General features: G+C 38.2%; 1 protein-coding gene and 1 pseudogene across 5 annotated transcripts; one reads left to right on the plus strand and one right to left on the minus strand.

The window, feature by feature from the left end:
• Positions 1-1,791: 1,791 nt before the first annotated feature.
• LOC146365622 (G-protein coupled receptor family C group 6 member A-like) lies at positions 1,792-6,313 on the minus strand (annotated as a pseudogene).
• Positions 6,314-8,481: 2,168 nt separating this feature from the next.
• On the plus strand, positions 8,482-20,334 carry LOC146365623 (uncharacterized). Of its 5 annotated transcripts, none has more exons than XM_084914984.1 (12): positions 8,489-8,823; positions 9,769-9,903; positions 10,070-10,774; positions 11,857-11,976; positions 13,448-13,567; positions 14,463-14,582; positions 14,692-14,811; positions 14,935-15,054; positions 16,037-16,162; positions 17,012-17,131; positions 18,691-18,791; positions 19,349-20,334. In XM_084914984.1, exons 1-12 carry the CDS (start codon positions 8,553-8,555, stop codon positions 19,400-19,402), a joined length of 2,112 nt encoding a protein of 703 aa, XP_084771110.1. In that variant the 5' UTR covers positions 8,489-8,552; the 3' UTR covers positions 19,403-20,334. The 5 variants fall into 5 exon arrangements, with proteins under 5 accessions (XP_084771115.1, XP_084771112.1, XP_084771114.1 ...); XM_084914987.1 differs by having other exon boundaries at positions 8,490-8,823; positions 10,070-10,645; XM_084914986.1 differs by lacking the exon at positions 17,012-17,131 and having other exon boundaries at positions 8,485-8,823.
• The last annotated feature ends 181 nt before the right edge of the window (positions 20,335-20,515 follow it).

The following is a 20,515-nucleotide window of genomic DNA, read 5'->3' on the forward strand; positions in this document are numbered from 1 at the left end:
TCTAAATTGTCCATAGGTGTGAATGTGAGTGCAGTGCTAGCACATAGAGACAGACAAGTGGTGAAGTGGTACCCTGGCCTATCCCAGCTACCACTTCACCCTGTGGTAGCTAGGATACTCCAACTCCAAGTTCTGCTGTGGTTGGGATTCTGGGTTCTTGTTTTCTTGGGGACAGGATATGGTCAGGTGACCTGTGTTCATTTGAGGTTATTCTCCAGATTTTGTAGCTTGTTTCTAACCCTAGCCAATGAAAATCTAGTATACACATGGAATCTACCAAATGTTATGTTTAGGATTGCTCCTCATCTATAGTAACAGATTGATGCAGTAGCACAACTTTATTGGCATCAACGGCATGAATATGTAACTGAGATGAGATTGCATAAGGGACACGTGCAGGCATTGTGCATATGTGATGCCACGTGAAAAACCTCAGTTGGCATGACTTTTTCATATTTGCATCACAGTGATATGGGATGGATTACACAGGTATCAGTTGGGATCACCATTGTCTGTTCCTAGAAGTCAGTTTTACTTCACACAACAGAGGTAGAATGTACACTATCATCTTTATATATTCCTAAAACGTAGCCTGGTAGCTGATTAAAAGCATTTTGATTTGTTGATACATGTACATATTTATTTAACTGTAAACTCTAACAAAAGTTTTAAAATCTAGCATTACATTTATACCTTTCGTGTGAACATAATCTGATTAATTCCAGCATTTCACATTCATGAATGTACTCATTTAATAGTTTTTCTTTTTTCCTTCTTTTTATTAGTAAGGATGTTATTGTGATATCTATAGAAAATTTAAAAAGAAATTTAATTAAATGTATTTTTGACATTTTCCCTGTTTCATCTGTTTTTTTAGCAAATTGTCATGGTTCTGAGTCTGATGACTCAATGTTTTGTGAGGTTTTGGTTCTGTACTCCCTCTGTTCCAGTTCAGTCGGGTCTCTGTGTAAAGCCCGTGTCTCTGAGTCTGTGTCTCTGCATGTGTGTTGCATTTCCTATTTTACTTTGAAGGTCTTTGTCTTATTTCAGTGTATTCAGTTTTGCGTGCTCCCCATCTCGTCTGTGTGATCAGTGTCAGCCATGTCTCCCAGCTGTTTCTTCTTGGTCCATTTCACCTCTTGTATTTAGCGTCTGCATCTTCCCCTCGTCATTCCGTCGTCCCTCATTCTACACTGTGACATGAAAGAATCCTCACCTACCCAAACAGTAAGCTACATAAACTGTATCTCTTTCTGCTTGTACCACTTAGAATTGACTACATCAGTGGGACAGCTCACATTGAGACAAAGTTAGAAAGGCAAGGCTGAGATGGTTTGAACATGCAAAAAGAAGGAATAGTGAATATATTGACAGAGGCTCTTTACATCTTTACAAGATGTGAAAAAATAGGATTTGGTTATGATAACCAAAGCTAATTTGTGCATCACCTGTTTCTTCTTATCAGGGCTTAAAGTTTGCATTGTGAGGTGGGCTCTTTGAGTGAAAGACAGTTCACCACGGGGGGTGACTCATGCTTGCAAAGAGACTTCAAGTTGTATAATTACCCTTAGAGTCTGGTTGTTCTGGGTGTACTCAGCCTCTTTGCCTACTTAGAGATAAGATACGCTCCAGCCCATCCGTGACCATGAATTGGATAAGCTGTCAACAAAATGGAAACGGTTAGAGTCAGAAAGGTTAAAACAGGGTATATTGCCCAATGAGGTGAACAGACAGTCTTCCCATAAACTGCCAGGGAATCTCACATGAACCAAAGATTTATTTCTTTGCAAATCAGTATTGTGTGCCAATCACAGATAAGCCCTTCCGCTCATAATGCTTCCAAATGTACTCAGTGATGGCGCTCTCTTGGTTAAGCTCTTTCCTGAACAAGATAATAAAACAATTGGGGGCCAAGTGACTGAAGAGGATGCTGAAGCAGGAAGTAAGGATGGCTGCACCTTCTATTGCTGGTTTGTACTTCCCTGACATGGTGAGATAAAGTGGGAGGAAGATAATCCAGATAACCATGAACAGCATCATACTGATAGTGATTAAAGAAGCATTTTTATACAAATCTGGCAGCTGTCTACCTTTGAATGCAAAAAGGAAACAAGTAAGGCCCAAGCAACCATTGTAGACTAACATGGCTGAAAAGTACCCAAAAGACGTCATCTCACACTGGTACAGGATAGTTTTGCGCACTTGGATCTCTTGAGGAATGGGTGGGTTGAAGATCAGCCATGACACTGACACGGCCACCTGGATCCCAGAGACAACAGTCACGAGCACCAGTGGTTGATTTAGCTTCTTTATCCAGGGCCCAATCGTCAGATCAAAGTTGAAGCCCAACAAGATTTGAAACAAGTTGGCCAGAATGCAAGAGATGCAGAGGGTAAGACTATACCAAAGAGCGGCAAACCTACACAGTTTAAGTTCTGAGTAGGTTTGTCAATGAAAGTGAACGTAAGGCAGAAGCCGGCCAGCAGGGATAGAAGCTCAAGGAAACACATATAACCTCCGACTGCCTTCACAGCAGGAGTTCCAAGGTTGATTGCAAACAGAACAGCAAACACAACAGTAACAATGATCCCAGTGGCTGCCAGAGAACAGAGGATGATTGAGAAAGGATCGGACCACGGGAGAAACTCAACTGTTTTGTTCAAACACCGATCCAACTTTTTAGACAAAAATTGCCTTTCACTGCAGGGTTTACACCTTGAACCTGCACAAAGAAACACAAATAATATTTAAAAACATGAAGAAAGAAAATATTTTCTTATTCAACATGCAAAAGCCTAAATGTAGACAGCTTGGTTTTAAACATGGAAGTTTAACTGTAATATCTGATTACAGAGCAGAAGTGTGAGAGTAATATTTGAAAATATTTGAAAATTAATGTAAAAACTGATATAGGATATTTATGGAAATGAGGTCACGTTTATAACAAATATACATAATCTAAAGAGGATGGACTTGCTTTAATAATGGACTGCATTTATATAGCACTTTTCAAGACCGTTAAAGCGCTTTACAATTCCACTATTCATTCACTCTCACATTCACACACTGGTGGAGGCAGCTACAGTTGTAGCCCCAGCTGCCCTGGGGCAGACTGACAGAAGCAAGGCTGCCATATCGCACCATCAGCCCCTCTGGCCAACACCAGTAGGCCGTACGGTGAAGTGTCTTGCCCAAGGACACAAGAACCAAGACTGTCCGAGCCAGGGCTCGAACCGCCAACCTTCCGATTACAAGACGAACTGCCAACTCTTGAGCCACAATCGCTTTAATAAAAGCACTATAGTACTTTATGGTAATAATCAACTTTATAATTGTTATTTGATTTTTTTTTTTTAAAAGAGCAATAACAATGTTTACATGCAAATCTGTTTTCTTAGAAGTACCTTTATCTTTGTTTTAGTTTCTGTGTCTTGTGTTTGAACTGGTTTATGTGGCAAAACTGAATTTCAAAGGTTTATTGCTCAGATGTTAATAAAACCAGTGTCCAAATGGTAATAAACTATTCAAAAGTCAGTAGACATTACTTTACTGTGAGAATGTTATGTAATTCTTGCAAATAAGTATCATAACTTTGCATTGATGTGACTATATAGGATTATTAAGCACAGCATAATTTAGATAATCATCATCTTACCTTTTCCAGAGGAAAACTCTCCAATTACACATGCAACACAACGATGACAACACTTCCCCTCTGATTGAAACTCGTATCCTGCTCCACAGGTTTTTGAGCAGTTGTAAGCGGACACCTTAAAAGGAAACAATTGCATTACTACATGATATAAATTATGTTGGGAAATAAATTAATGTTAGTTGTCCTCTCACCGTGTCATTTATCAGGTCTTTGAAAAGATATAATGGGATTTAAATTTTTCCATCTGGACTGTATTTTCCAATAGTTTCTATTTTTGCACCCTGTTTGAATTCAGACATGTTCCAGTATACGATATCATATCCCATCCTAGGATCTCCATCACTATTGAAGGATACGTGTGTGGTGCTCACATTAAAGTTGACTCTCTGGATTTCTGAGAGAAACTGTAGAGATAAAACATTGTAAATCAACCAAACTTTTCTACAAACTAAAATATAAAGTTTGAAACAGTTTGTTTTACTGTTAGTAGGAAAAGGCTCTGCAACAATAACAGAAATATTGGTAACTTGTGGCAAGAAGTTAAGTTCCCAGAATCTCAGGACATTAAAAAATGATCAGCAGCGAGTTTCAAACCATTTAAAGCCATGAATGTGATGACAAATTTAAGGGTGCTCTTTGAAAAATATATTGCATACGTTTCTATACAGGGATATGCTTGTGTAGTTCTCTTCCTGGTTTTGTGTATGTGATAGGGAGAGTGGGGGTGGGGCTCAGGAGGCAACACACCTGTTAGCAGTTGGTTAATTGTACTTTATAGAGGTTTGCTGCTAAACTTCTCACTCTCTTCTCGTCAACAAGCGGGAGACTGATTTTATTTATCCTTATTTTTTTGAAGATACCAGATACTCTTGAAAATCAAGCAAATCTATTATATAATCCTAAAAATGATTTGTCAAAGACAAACAATTGATAATCAACAAGCTATCTTTACTGTACCTCTGAGGCCGTGAATTTGGGGCTATGTTCACACTGGTGGTTGTCACACTTCAGCAAGCGTCTGAGCCCCTCACCAATGACTTGAACAGCTAAATAGATCCTATAAGAGTCATCCTGGTCGATGTAAGAAGCCAAGAAACTCGGTTTCAGACATCTTCGAGAAGGGCGTTTTCAGTTCCGTTAAACATCGACATGACATAGTCTTTAAAGCCAGGCACCTCCTTCTGCTTAAATATGAACCCAATAACTTCTTCACCAGCTCAACCATACCTCTTGTCTGATATTCATCGCTTGGCACTGTTCGCAGAAAAGTGGGAAACTTGAATCTGTTGCTGAGAAACTCACTAGTTGATGCATAACTAATCTGTTAAACAGACATAAAGATATATTACAATACATCCGTTTCAACAGATATACAATCTAAAGATTCAGTCGCCAAAATCATTACATTTCTACTGGTCCTTATTATTATCAATGTCTCTGTGTTTCTAACTGAGCTTTGTAGGACAGTATCAAATGAAGAGAAAACAAACCTGGGCTACTGATGACAGAGCAACAATTCTTGCTACAGCTATCGATACTTCCGAGTACCTTTCTCCAATCACCACCTTCATTTGGGGCTCTGATGGTAATAAACAGCTTTGTGGGTCTGACTGATTCTTCAGCAGCTCAAGAGTCGCTCTCACAGCGAGGCCGACATCTCCACAGGTGTCATAAATGTCGTATCCTATGGTGATGTTAGGTAGCTTGATTTTTCTGATGGCGTATATCATCACCTGACTGCGGAGGAATATTTGTACGTCATAGCTGCAAAAATGGACAGAAGACAGATTGTTACGTCCCCACATAAAAGCTAGGCGATGAGGGTGGGGGGGCAGTAACAGTTGAATCCGGGTGAAATGAAAAGAACACCAGGCAGAGGTATTTAGCACAAAATAAATCTTTATTATAATCAAATACCTCAATAATCATATAAATAGTAACAACAAAAAGAGACAGCACCACTGCTTTAATGATAAATCAGACAGGTCAACCCAAAGAAATAGTGACCACTTCAACAAAGAAAACAACTATAAAGGCTTCAACAGAAAAAGACAGCAACGCTGCTAGTAACAATACCCAGGCAGGCCAAACAAACTAATGGAGGCCGCCGTCACTTAAGGGAAACCACCGCTCAGTTAAGCACTACTCACAAAGAGCCACGCACGGTGGGGCTGGTCACACACAGCAGGCCGTTTCCATACCTAAACCAGTATCTCACACTGACCCACACAGAGGAAATCCACCAGAAGCCTCTCCCCCCTCCACACTGCTCTTCTCCAGCTTATATCACCTCTGAGGGTAATTGGTGGTAAACGAGGGCAGATGAGCAGCAGGTGTGTCCTAAAGGAGAAGGCAGGGGCAGAGAGAGACAAGGGGAGGGGCAAGAAAGAAGGAGGAGGAGAGGGAGAAGACAACACCACGCCCACACACTCCCACAGCCTCACAGGATGTAACACAGATTAAATTGACGAATCATTTATTTCACACTAATGAGCTGATGAACTGAAGCAGTACTCACTCACTACAGGAGAGAGGTCCAGAAGTGTTAGTCCTATTGGTTTTTAAGTGAATGGGGAAAAGTCCTCCAATGATGATATCTCCATGATAGTAGGCATGCAGGAGACTATTTTCTCCACAAGTGGAGTGAAATACACTCATGAAAATGTAAAATATAAAATATAACCCCATCAAAAACATCGTGGGTCCATGCAGGCACAAGATGTGCATTGTCTATCAGCTCTTCTTTCTTGTTTTCTGATCAGTAGCTGTTATGAGTTTTCTCTCGTAAATCATTTGCATTGTCAGAGGTTTTCAAACTGGATGCAAAATTTTTCAAAAACAAAGCAACAAGGTGATTTGAATCACTCACAGACTAGGTCACTGGTCACTCTCTGTTTTCTGGATTATTTGCTTGCTTATTATGCATCAGTCTACCGTTGTTTACAGTGCTGTCATCCGCTCATTTGTTTTGTTTTTTTCAAAAATGGATCCGAAAACAAAGCCTCATTTCTGCTGTACAATACCGAAGAAATTTAAACTTTTTAAAATTCTGCCAATCTGCAAAACCCTTGGCTGTGTCTATAATAAAACCTCTGTAACTTTGCTCTGCTTCACTGCAGCAGCATCAGGTAATGTTCATATGTTGATTCATGGTTTTCTTATATTTGGTTCTCCTGCAGAATATTTTAAGGGGGTTATCTGCTGCAAAAAGCCAGGCCAAGAAAACCTCCTTCATGTTTTTCTGTGTTTTATCTTCAGTTACTTTGAAACAATCTGCTGTGATGTTTATATCTCTGATGAAGTCTAACAAGTGTCAGTACTGAGAAATGATCAGGATAATAATATTTCTGACTGTCTGAGGCAAAATTACAATCGAATTGAATCAGGGATCGGATTAAATTGGGGCCTTCTGAATTGGAATCAAATCGATTACAGAAATCAGTGACGATACCCAGTCCTAGTCACAATGAGTCAGCATCTGTATGCATCTATGTATGCAAGTATCGAGATATTTGACAGCATCTGGTTAATGCAGTACTTGTTGTAACCAATGTCTAACCTGGTTTATGACTTCTGAAGCACATCCTGTCAATGAAACAGTGCAATATTATGATTGTAACACTTACATTGTATTATTTTTTTTAATTTACTTTAAATATCTATGTGGGATCTATATGTATGACTAAGCTGGTGCATGATGATTTAAAGGAAAACCCTAACCTGTTACTTTGCACAGTGAGGGGTTGTTGTTTCCCTGTGAGAGATCTTTTGTTTGCATCCACCTGTTCTTCAATCAAAAAGGTTTATGCAAAGGATGACACAGTATATCTGAGTGATCACTGTTATGGGATTGGTTTCTTCAGGATGACAATGCACATTGATGTGTTAGACATTTCTTTCCACCATCACCATCACAAAAGCACTAAACAGGGGACTATTGCTCAGAAGTATGGTTTTCATTCCTCCATTAGATTCTCAGAGATTCAGAAAATCTGTGCCAAGGCTCATTAAAGCTATTCTGGAGGATTGGCAGACATTTTCTTTTAAAATGTCACCTGGTGCAAACAGTTATTTTTCTGTGGAACTAATTTGCTTTTGTGTCTATAAATGCTGGAGATGCAAAATGCATTTGATTTGCATCCAAGATATTTTGAGAAGAGGAAAAAACATATGCAGAGCTCAAATTCTAAGTAATCCAAAGGTATTAAGACTAGATTTCAAGTTTGTTTTTAATTGAAAGACTACATCACTGATCCAAACATGTGGTGCAGTTTTCACAGCAACCCATGAGAGGGCAGCATGTTTCATATAACAACCCTCATTGAGAATTATATGCCTAATAGTACAATCCTTTTTACTTTAATGAAATCAATCTCTAGAAATGCTATCATTCACTATAGCTAGAGCGCTGTTTCAGTGATGTTGCAAAAACTGTTTCTGTGACATTCAGTATTGAAAGTGAGGATCATGGCACCTTATCAACTCGGTGAAAGATGTGTGGATTAAGCTATCAAACTCAAATCAAATTCCTTAAGTCAAAAGAAGTAAGAATGATATTATACCCCCATTATACAAACGCCTAATCTGTATTTTTTATTTTCTTCTTTGGTATTTCTCAAAATAATATTTATAATATTCTATGTATTTTCATATATTTCCCACATTTATATGTAATTTATTAATTAGTAGGATTATTTTTATTTTGTCACGTTATGTCCCACTGCACTGTTACAGCAAACTAAGAGCAGCTTTTGCTTTGAAACCGCCCTCCTATATGGATTGGGCCTCCGGTTCCCCACGCCCTATGGGCCGTGGAGCAGATCATATAAAGAGGTTACATCCAGCTGTAGCAGCGGACACCCAGAGGGCACCCTGAGGAGGACCGCAGGAAACAGACATGGCTTCATTAATGTGGGGACTGGTCTGCGTTATCGGCGTTGTCCTGGCACCGGGATCTTTAGGCACTTTCTCACAGCCCCGGTCGCACATTACGCCCCCAATTCCACGAGTATCCCCGCAGGTCCCCCCGAGGTTCTATGGGCGCCTCGACGATAACAGATCTACTGACCAAACCTCCGACGAAGCACTAAATGACGAAAAATTTCACCAGCTCCAGGCGGATGATTTTACCGTCCGAGGAGTCCAGGAGCAGCGGAAGGCGCGAGCAGGTACCAACAACTACCTGACAGGAAGGACGTGATATCCATCCACCTGCTGTGGACGCAGTGTGCAATGGTCCTTTGCTCTCACTTTTTATATATTTCTTTATAATATAAATTCACAATAACAGTAGATAATTTATTAACTTTGTTGTAACTGATTACTTTTTGAAACTTAATGGTTTCTTTATTCTACTTTTTATGTAGGTGACTTTTGAAACTAAAGTGAATTTAAATAGTGCTTAAAATATATGTCCAAAAAACTTTTTTAAAGCAAGCAATCTTTTTGTTACTACTAACAATCTGTTGTTTGTCTAATTATCTAGACAAACTAACAGTTTCTTTGCGTATCCATTATATTTTGATAATAATAAATAATTTTACGTTCAAGAAACGACTTTGTTTTGTTTATCTTTTATGTTTAACAACTTTTTTTCTGTATAGTTTAACAGTTTATTGGTTAACACGCCTTTCTTCTATTAAATGGTAATCTACTGTTTAACTCGTTTGTAACTAGTTTGTAACTGTCTACCTGTACCGCCATACCTTTTTTTTCTACTCACAATTTAACTTTAGTCGTAGTTTCAGTTAGCTGCACTGTTTGTCCAGCATGTTTAGTCACTCGCTTATTTTTAATACATACTATTAGCTAACGGTTTAATCTCTTTGGCATATATTTACTGAGTTGTTTTAACGAATTAATCATCACTTATCTATTGTACTAATTTATAATTCTGCTTATCCCTTCAGTTACTGGTTAACTGCTCAGACTTGCTCAGATTCATTACCTACTTAAATTGTACGTTTCTAGAATCATTTATAGAAAAAGGTAATCGAAAATTATTTTTAGCATGACTGGTGTTTCGTTGCTTTTTCTTCTCATTTTGCACTAAATTAAAACAGCCAGAGCTTTAATTCTTTTCCCTCTTAACTTTTCTTTGTTGCTTGGCAAAGATGCTGGCACGTATTCCACATCTCAGCCACTACAAAAAAGTCCAAAGCTGCTTTCACCTCTGCAAGACAAAGCTGCACCGCTTGGATCCTGGAAGCCTGCTGGAGACTCCAGAGGATCCATCAGAACTAATGCAGGTACTAAACTGAAACATTAATAAATCTGTTTTCCCTTTAATTTCTAGAATATGAGTTTTGATTTGTGACTGAAAATAAAACTTTGCAGTAACTGTTGCAGTGCTTGTCTTAAGATAAACTGATTTTCATTAAAAACCACAAAAACATGCTATTTTTTTTCTTAAAGCAACAAGAACCAACTGCAGAAATCGACCAATAGATCTGGTTTTCATCATTGACAGCTCCCGCAGTGTACGTCCTGCTGAGTTTGAAAAAGCCAAGGAGTTCCTGGTGGACATGGTGGACAGTTTGGCCATTGGCTCTGATGCCACTCGAGTAGGCCTCGTCAATTATGCCAGCACCGTGCAAATCGAGTTTCTGCTGAACACATATTCTGACAAGTCCCATGTGAAGCAGGCACTGGCCCGTGTTGAGCCCCTTGCTTCAGGCACCATGACAGGGATGGCCATTAAGACGGCCATGGACAAAGCTTTCACCATGGAGGCAGGAGCCCGAGCTGGCTCCGCAAGCATCGCCAAGGTGGCCATCATAGTGACAGATGGGAGGCCCCAGGACAAGGTGGAGGAAGTGTCAGCATCAGCACGAGCAGCAGGAATCGAGATCTACGCTGTGGGAGTAGACAGAGCTGATGTGGCGTCTCTCCGACTCATGGCCAGCCAACCACATGATGACCATGTCTTCTATGTGGAGACTTATGGTGTCATAGAGAAGCTCACTTCAAAATTTAGGGAAACTTTGTGTGGTAAGGATGAAGATGATGATGATGATGGGAGTGAGGATAAACGTGTAGATCCTGGAAGTGATGATTACAGCCTAGATAGCAGGAAGGAGGGTAACAGAATAAATGAGCATGATGATAAAGGAAACAACGGTACGTCAGAGCCATCCTTCTTTTATTCAGCTGTGATTGTATGGGCAGCACCATAGAGGGAATCTCCATTCTAAAGTTACAGTCCTCTTCTTTAGAACAAGGACAAAGTAACTAGTGATTTACCTCCAAAAAGGGGATCATTAACTATAGCCATTCGGATGGAGAGAAAGTAAGAATGGTGTTGATGTTGCCAGAATTAAACATGCACAAGTTATACTAACCAACTTAAAAGAGAAGACCAACCTCCTGTCACTGGTTGATCTGCTGACTTGGAGGAAACTCGAAGTACTTTCATACCTTAAAATGGTTGAAACCTGATATGATGCTGTCTTTATTTTCATAGTGAGCGTGCTCCGCTTCACATGCCGCATTGCAGTTTGCGCCTCATGACATGTGCCTTGCTTAGTTACCTGCAGGCCTGCTCAGGTGCTCTCCAATTATGGCCTTCGCAGCCTCTCACATGAAATTAATAGTATCGTAAAAAGTAAATTATTTTATTTGAGTAAAATCATTTTACGTGGAAATTTCAAGATTTTTCAGTTAAAAAAACAGTTGATATAAAAATGCCAGGCTTAGTTTCTCCTTCCAAATTGTGGTTCCACACAAACTAACAAAGTCTGTTTCTTATGCTAGCCATGCACCATTATACATTATGTCAAACTTTGCATATTAAAAGCATGTTAAAAGTCTTGCAAAGTACAACGTTTGGTCCTAAAGAATAACTTGAACATGAAGATTGAATTCAACAGATCTCTGGGTTTCGCTGCAACTTATCCGTTCATGGCAGTGATGTAACCTCCAATAGGATTTGTGTTTGGATTTGATCTGTTTGACTTGTACTGCATGGAATTGTCTTTTTTATTAAGTTCTGGAAACTTAAATTTAAAAACACCTCTTTCTTCACAAATAACTCTTTACTATAACATCACTGTAGCTGAAGCACAGAGATGAATCTAATTTGCATGACGCAGATTGCTAGAAGCATACTTGCAGCGTACTAACATAGATGCACAACACAAAATAATTGATTTCAATGAATCACTAGACCTAAGCCAATCAGACACTGGAGTTTTTCTTTTCAGGTTTGGAGCCATGTGCTCAGGGACACAACTGCCAGCATATTTGTGTCAACAGTGGCGACTCTTACAACTGTAAGTGTCTCCCGGGCTACATCCTTAACGTGGACAAGAAAACATGCTCACGTAAGAGTCTTTATGTTTATATCCATTGTTTAACCTTTTTTCTTTTTTTACCATCCCCCCAACAGAAACATGCATTGGTGTCCTGGATGTTTGATCTGTTTTCTTATAATCCACTGGGGAAAAAAAAAAGAAAAAAAAAGGCATTTTTTGTAAACTTTCAAGGGCATTATAACCATGTGGTATGGGTAACTAACTGGTCAAACCACGTTATAGTATATGAAAGATCTAATTTTTTACCTATATTCTTTCCTATTTTTCTATATTTACCTGGCTCATTGTCTAGCTGTAGTTTCTTTGTATAACCTTTAAATATAGTCACAATAAATCGAACTGCCTCAAATATGATGATATTTGAAGAACATACCAAACAAAAGTCATCTGCAGTGACAATGTGAATTATACCTTATATACTTTAGCATTTTATCTGCCTCACTTTCATATTCTTCCTGTGCATGAACAGAGGCATTGGGAGTATATATAAACTCATATTTACTAAACTTGAGAGGGGAACATCCATGACTATTGTGCTTAGTACAGTGTACTCATCTGCTGGCTCATACTTGGATCATCCACTGATCCCGAGACTCTCTTTGATCCAGGCCCATCTGGGTGCTCACATTACAAGGAATTTGGAAAAAAGTTCCTATAAAATAAGATGATTCTAAGGGGGGTAGGTTGAAACTTTATTTCAGATTTGATTTATTTTATATTGAATGATATTAAAACTGAAAATTGCAGAGAAGGAAGTGCAGGAAGCATTTGTGTTGTGCTAACAGTCATTAAGAATGGATCATTTTAAGGAACTGTTAATTTTATCCAAGTCAAGAGGTCGGTTTTAGAGCTTTGTTACTGACAAAGTAGATGGATTTATATGCTTTATTGCATTAATTTTGCATGATTGTGGAAAATTGCAAATACTTTTCGAAAACATCTTGAGCTGTTCATCTGTTTTGTAAACGGATGGTTCATTAAAGCTGATCCGTCCCAGGTACACTTCCCAGGTTAAAGCCCACCCATCTACACTAAGGCGGATAAGTAGCAAGCAAAATGGATAGATGTATGAAATAATTTTTTTTTTAACCATATGAAATTTGGATTTTGGCTGTATGCGTCCCATCTAACACAGTAGTAGACACAACTAAAACTTATATTTTTAAACTGTAATCTGGATAAGAAAGGAAAACTTATTTCAAAATTTCACATGTTGTGAAGCTCCTTTTGAACATTAGCTGGTTTGGTCACTTTGTTCTGAAGACACACACACTGCATACCAACTCTTGTTACTAATGTTTTGGGTTGCTCTAAATAGATTAGGACAAACACTATTCAGCACAAATTAAATAAGCAGGGCATGGTGAAAGCCTGCATTAATGAGCGGCACAAACTCTAATGGGTGCAGAAAAGCCTTCTTAACTGTTATTTGTAAACTGAAAACTCTTTCACTCAAACGTGAATGCGTGTTTCTTTCCAGGTTCAGATCCATGTGCCCGGGGAAATGACTGCCAACACATTTGTATCAACAGTGATGACTCGTACACCTGCAAGTGTCGAGTTGGATATGTACTGAATGCGGACCAGAAAACATGCTCACGTAAGTATATGATTTTTTTATCAATTGATTTGCTTTTGAGAATTCATATTTATTAATAATGTTGTTAATTGTGATGAGTTTGATTTTTGGGTTTGGACATTAAAAGAACTCACCTTAACCTTTCAGCACATTGTATTTAACATGGTCTGGAAGTAAGTAAAATCTATCCCGACCTTCAGACTTTGGCCTGTCAGGTGAATATTAGAAACCAGTACTAAGAAGAAGCACACATAAGAACTGATGTTTCCTCTCATTTGATTGAGATCTGTGGTCAAATCACAGAGCAAACAGTTTAAGGGAGACTTCAAGCAAAGGCATCGAGCACATGACTGTAATAAGCGCCACAACAAGTTCAGGAACTGCTGCTGTCTGCTGTTAGAGACATTCGTTTCACAAATAGAGATTCTTACCTTGGTATGTATCAAGATGGGTTAATGTTGAATGCAGAACAGAAAACATGCAGATGCATGCCAGGGGTGAAATTTCCAGGGGGGTTAGGTGGGCTATGACCCCCCCAATAATCAGACCCAACCAATATAACCCCCCCAATAAAATTATGAATTATCTTGCATAAATATGCTGTTGATTTTCTTTAGTAATGTCAGGTATTAGCAGCAAAATAGTTGCATGTTTAATCATCTGGGAATTTACCCAGATTTATTTATTTATTTAGACAGAGATCTTGACCAAAGGGTAAAATATTTTTAACTCACTTTGGCAAGGACTGCATAAAGCTAATATTCTCATGTATTGTTTACTGAGCTATAATAATTAAAAAACTATTCTGTTTTGGTCTTTTAACACTAACTCTAAAAGGCAAAATTGCCTGTCACCAAAAGGCCAAAGCTTAGCTCTGATTATATAAAACATCACATCACGTGTGGTCTCTTTTCAGGTTCTGATCCATGTGCCCACGGTCATGATTGCCAGCACACTTGTGTTAACAGTGATGACTCATACATCTGCAAATGTCGAGTGGGATATGTATTGAATCCAGATAAGAAAACATGCTCACGTGAGAACCTGGATCCTTACAATTCAGATGTGTCTTGGTTTTGCTTCAGAGTCTGCTTTGTTGAACTCTGTGACTGAACCAGGTAGATGTTAAAGTTTTTTTCTTCCAGGTTCAGATACATGTCCCCAGGGACATGACTGCCAGCACATTTGTTTCAGCACTGGTGATTCATACATGTGCAAATGTAAAATGGGATACATATTGAATCCAGACCAGAAAACATGCTCACGTAAGAAACTTAAATCTCAATATGTTTGTTTTTCATAAACTAAAGGAGAGTTTTTAACAATAGAAGTGGAATTGATCGTGTCATCAGTATAAGTCAGTCAGATGTGGAGCTGTTTCTTTACAGGGTTGGATTTATGTGCAAAAGGACATGATTGCCAGCACATTTGTGTCCACAGTGACGATTCGTATCTCTGTGAATGTCACGTGGGATATGTTTTGAATGCAGACCAGAAAACATGCTCACGTAAGACTTTTCAGTATGTCTGTTTGGTATCTGTGGTGTGATCCAGCATTTCAAAGCATGCCCACAAAACTCCTGTACTTCACCAGAGTGTAGTTTTTCATCTTTAGTGTAGCAAAACTCATCATCTCTTGTAAACATGGTCTATTGTTCTGATCTGAAATTACTTCTATTCTTTCAGTGAAAGATTTAAGAGATTTGAGTTACACAGCTCTCTGCGCTTCCCTGACTGAACACCATCAGTTAGAAGTGAAAAAATGTGTATTCCTGATCAGTTGCAAGTGATTGTCAGTCACTGTGAAACTGATTGCTACATGCCACTCGCTAGAGATAACTGTATCTTGTGAGGAGTTGGTGAGGGGTTTCTGAAGGTTGCTGGTAGTCTCTAGTATTAAATAGGCTGCAAAGAGTTACATGGTGCTGTACCAAAAACCTCTTAGTGATTGCTCTAGTTTCTTACAAGTTGCCGTGACCACCAGTAGACTTGAGGTGACTCCTGTTGTGATTTGATGCTGTATAAATAAAATTGAATTGAATTGACTTGTCTGCAAATAATCTTAAACTGCTCACCAAGAGATAGAGATGTGTGATTTGATGCAAACTTGAAATAAAGACTGTTTTCCTTCAAAGTAAAATTTTAACATTTTCTAATTTCACTGCAATTTGGAGAGTAAACAGGGAGTGTTTGCAGACAGGTCAAAATCTTTCATACAGACTGTGGGCAACCATGGCAGTTGGCTAGCAAATCACAAAGAGGTTTTTGGTGCAGCACAATCTTTTTTTCTTATTTCATCTGGCAACAGTCAGGAAATATTTGCCAATTGGCCGGATAACACACATTTTTCCATAGTAACTGGTGGTTGGCAGTGGGCTACTAACTGGTATCTAGGCCTTTGTGATTGAGGCCTAACCAAGTATTCTTTATACGGACAACTGATTATTTGTTTTATCATGAGGTGCTGAGGGGGTGAGTGTTTCTTTTCAGGTTCCAGTTCAGATGCGTGTGCCCAGGGACATGACTGCCAGCACATATGTGTTAATAGTGGGAATTCATACATCTGCAAATGTCGAGTGGGATATGTGCTGAACGTGGATCAGAAAACTTGCTCACGTAAGAAAGATTTGTTTCTTACCTAATGTTCACCTAATGTTAATGTGTCATCAAAACGTTCTGTGACACCTCTCATAAAAAGCTCATAAGAATGTACATTTGTACAGTTTCTGCTTTAAGGTAATCTTCTTGTGCACCTCAGGTCTGCCTCCAGCCCATCTGTGAGCCAACCAAGAGGCTGTAAGGGCCTTCACTAGTATCACCTCTTGGTTGGATGGTGCCTGTAAAACACACCTAGAAGCAGCATGAGATGCTTTAACTGGAATAACGTTTTCAGGAAGTGGACAAATTTGCAGAGAACTAATTTGGCAGAATTGTTTGGTGAGCAAGAATTGGCTCCTTCTTCTTAATCCAATGTGCATGGGTACATGCTGGCACAATGGCAGGCATTGTGAATGTCCCTGTGAATGCCAGAAAAATAACAAAAGTCCTTATGGTTGTACTATTAACCTGAAGCCTGTAGGTTTTGATACTGCAGACCCTCCGCTGTTGTTAATAAGAGCTAGGTTTTAGAGGCGCCAGCTCTTATCAACAGTAATGATTCCCAAAATGAAAGTCTGGTCAGTTTAACAAAGAATTGGATGTTTGCTCTCTGTGCATACTTGAGGTATGTTTTGAAAGTGCAAATTCAATCTGGCATGTCGTCAGAACGGGAGTGACCGATACTTAACAGTGGCATTTGACAAGAGGTGCATAAGAAGATAATCTTCAGGGGAGGTCAGCCAAATTTAAATGGATTTCTCTCCAACTGAGTGGGAGTGGATAACTTTTTAAGCCATGCCTCGTATTATGAGAATGAGAACAAAGCTGCGGTTGACAGAATAACCAAGTCAATTAATGTTGTTGCAGGTTCAGATGCTTGCGCTCAGGGACATGACTGCCAGCATATTTGTATCAACAACGGTGTTTCTTACACATGCAAGTGTCGAGAAGGATATGTGTTGAATACAGACCAGAAAACATGTTCCCGTAAGAATTTTACCTTTTTGTCAACATAAATCTTCAAGCCTAGGTTTTCTGTAATGTGCAACTGATATGGTGGATATGCAATATTGTTTTACTAAGAGATGTGGCACATGGTTTCGGTAAGCCCTCAAAGGTGAGATGCCAGTATTATATTTGTATTTACAGTCATATTCTCTGACAGTGTCTATAGGCTTCACTATTTTCCTAAATGGAATTTGTATGTAAAAATCTGGATGAGCTCAAACATTTATACCTATTATGTGATCCTTGGTGTCTGAGTGATTGGAAATCCCACAGGTTCTACCACATCTATCTGAGCACCCACTTTACCTGAGGGTAGGGAGGACATTGCTATTTAACATAAGCATTGCCATGAGTGATATTTGTTATATTCCTTATGGATAATTTACCTAATGCAGTGGCAACATAGACATCCTTGCCTCCATCTGACCAACAGTTAATTCTGGTCATTGATGCTGTTCATGTTTGTTGGTCATAGCGGTAGCCTATTGGTGTTTGATAGGCTCACCTCTGGCAAATTGGAGTCATAGAACTGAACATGTTGACTGTATTTGTTCTGTTGGTGCCTTTTGGAGCATTTTAATTGAATTAACCTACAAAGGATATAACTTGCTTTGTGATGCAGACCAAACGAATAAAGAAAAATCTAAAATGTACAGACCTGTACAGTTTATGGATGTAGACTACTAACCAAGCTTAATGGCATTAGCCAATAACTCAGCCCTCCATCTTTATTTGTCAAAAAACAAAAAACTCAACCCCCTAAGCAAACAAACAATCAAACATCAGCAGTCAAAACCCATGAGTAACAGCACCTGTCATGCCATCCTTTATATACAGTCTATAATACAGATATAATAAAGTCCATTGTATCTGCATGGGAACATGGTCAAGCCTATAATACTGAATCTTCCCATTTAAGTTTACATTTTTTTGCAATGATATCTATGTATTAATGTTTTGTGTTTTTCATTTTGCATCCTTCATTTTGTGGAAAAGTCTACAGCTAACGAAGATCAGTGGCAAGCATTACATGTGCTGGTCCAGCAAAGATTATGACATGAGATGCTGGAACTGGAGTGGAAATTTTGTGATGGAGAACTCTGGCCCAACTAAAGAAAAATCTTTGACTGGAGTTATTACCTGTTATTACTATTTCTTGTTTCTTTTTTTTTCCATTGCTATTTGTAGTACATATATGTTGTACATGTGAATAGTATTTCTTTAAGCATTGATTATATGTCATGAAATCCATGTTTATGATCTGATCTCCCTCACAAAGGACAAATCATGTTGGTTCTTCTGATGCATATCATCTTATCAATAACCACCAACTCTTTTTTTTATTAAAAATAACATCTAAGATTCATAAGATTTATTAATCTTTAAAACCGTTTACTTATTGAGCACTGATTCTTTGAAAGATTTAAAACATGTTGGTTGCTGCTGTTGAGCCTTAAACAAGTGGAGAGCTGAGAAGACATGAAAAAACACCTGAGATATCATTTGACTGTCTCAATAATTTTATTTTACTCTTTCAGAGGAAATGAGGAGTGAAATAACCGAGGATGCCTGCATGTGTGAAGCTCAGATTGTGTTCCAGAAAAAAGTACAGTCAACCATTCAGGAGCTGAGCAGAAAGCATATCCTTTTTCTTAAAAATGTGATAACTGCATGAAAGAAATATCTGTTTTTACTTTGTGTCTCAGCCCAAGCCAAACTATCTTAGCAACTGAAAAAACTGAGCAGGGGCATTAAATATCCTGATATATTTTTTATAGAAATACGTCATTTTAAATCAAAATTTCATTGTTTCAGTAACACAAATGAATAAATTTTAAAAAAGCATTTATATATTTCACACACCTGTCCCATATCCTTGTTCCACTAACTGGTGATTGGTACCATATCTTGATGTTCTTCCAGAAATGATAAAAAACAGTACCATCAGTTCTACTCAAAAGTTCTACTCAAAGACACAAGGATCTCCCAGTGTTTCAAATCTAAACAAAGTAGGGAGGCTAATGTTGCTCCCATGAAACTGAGTATTCAAATCTCGAACAAGATTTGTTGTTAATTCATAAAAACAGGACCAACTTTGTCTTCTCGTGTAAATGGATTATGTTTCCATGCAAAAGAGCCCACTCAGTCAATTCAAGGTTAAGTCAAAACTTGCTTTTTCTTTGACTCTGTGTCTCACTCGATGAACTCTCAGACAAAGTGAATCAGATTGAAAGCCACCAGCAATATTAAGAGCATCAATACCATCAGAAGACAAGTGCAGGGGATGCATTACATCCAGCTTCACGATCCATGGGAGTCAACCTGTAAACATCTGTAAACTGGAATGTTAACATTTCAGTGAAAGTGTGCGTGGTTTTGATTTTTGTCATATTAAATATGATTTTTTTTTTTTAATTTGCTGCCCAATCTGTTTTTACTTCTTGCTGTAAAGTCAGGTAAAACTGGTGTACATGTTTACATATACCTGGGTTCCTATTCAAATATGGATGACAACTTATTTATCAACATGTAGTCAACTAAACATCTCTGCTTCTATAATTGTTGTTTATTGAGTAGACAGCCTATTACTTTCCTATTGTGCATACGCTACTTTGAGAGCTTTTCTATGTCCCTGCAGTGTAGCTCTTGGCAGAACACTAAGCCTCCATAGCAGAAAAATATAAGCTAATCTCTTATGTAACAAGAGTTTTATAGTTGTCCGTCAGATTGCAGCATTCTAAAAAAGACCAAAAATGAAGGCTGATTCAACAGGCTTATGGCATGTTACATCACAACGATTTATTATACCCCTCCCTTTGATACCTGGATTGTTTGATAACCTTTTTATTATGATTATAATTATTGTTTTGCTTGCACATTATAATTATAATTATTGTTTTGCTTGCACAAATGTGATTAGTAATTACTATTTTGTTTGAAGGAGATGGAAAGTAGTTCAAAGAGTTTAAGTATTACCAACTCTTCCAGTACTTTGCACACTTGGCCATGAAAGTCTGTTTTCGTGAAAAGTTTAAAAAACCTGACTTACTCTACATACATGTGCTGTTTAAATAGACAACCATATGCATGACATAATGTATATTCGTACTTAACTGTCTGTATATTGATTTTGTAAAGGGTATTTAGTGGCAAATGAAAAATAAATTTTCTGAAACAAAGGATTGCAAATTTCTTATATTGTGTTATTTACAAATTTATCATTCACTTTAACACTTTAACTGTCTGATAAAGATTATTATCAGACAGTCTATGATCAGGAAATGTTATATTTTTGTCTTTTAATATGTAATAACTTAAATATTTAAATGTATTTGAATAATCTTTTGGGCACATGAGAAAATA

The sequence above is a fragment of the Perissodus microlepis genome, chromosome 19 (genome assembly GCF_051167445.1).
Source record: "Perissodus microlepis isolate ML-2025 ecotype Zambia chromosome 19, ASM5116744v1, whole genome shotgun sequence".
Taxonomy (NCBI): Eukaryota; Metazoa; Chordata; class Actinopteri; order Cichliformes; family Cichlidae; genus Perissodus; species Perissodus microlepis.

Coding starts and splice junctions, on each gene's coding strand:
- LOC146365623 (XM_084914984.1), top strand. CDS start 8,553: ATGGCTTCATTAATGTGGGGACTGGTCTGCGTTATCGGCGTTGTCCTG. Junction 10,775..11,856: donor TGATGATAAAGGAAACAACG/GTACGTCAGAGC, acceptor TTTTCTTTTCAG/GTTTGGAGCCATGTGCTCAG. Junction 16,163..17,011: donor GGATCAGAAAACTTGCTCAC/GTAAGAAAGATT, acceptor ATGTTGTTGCAG/GTTCAGATGCTTGCGCTCAG.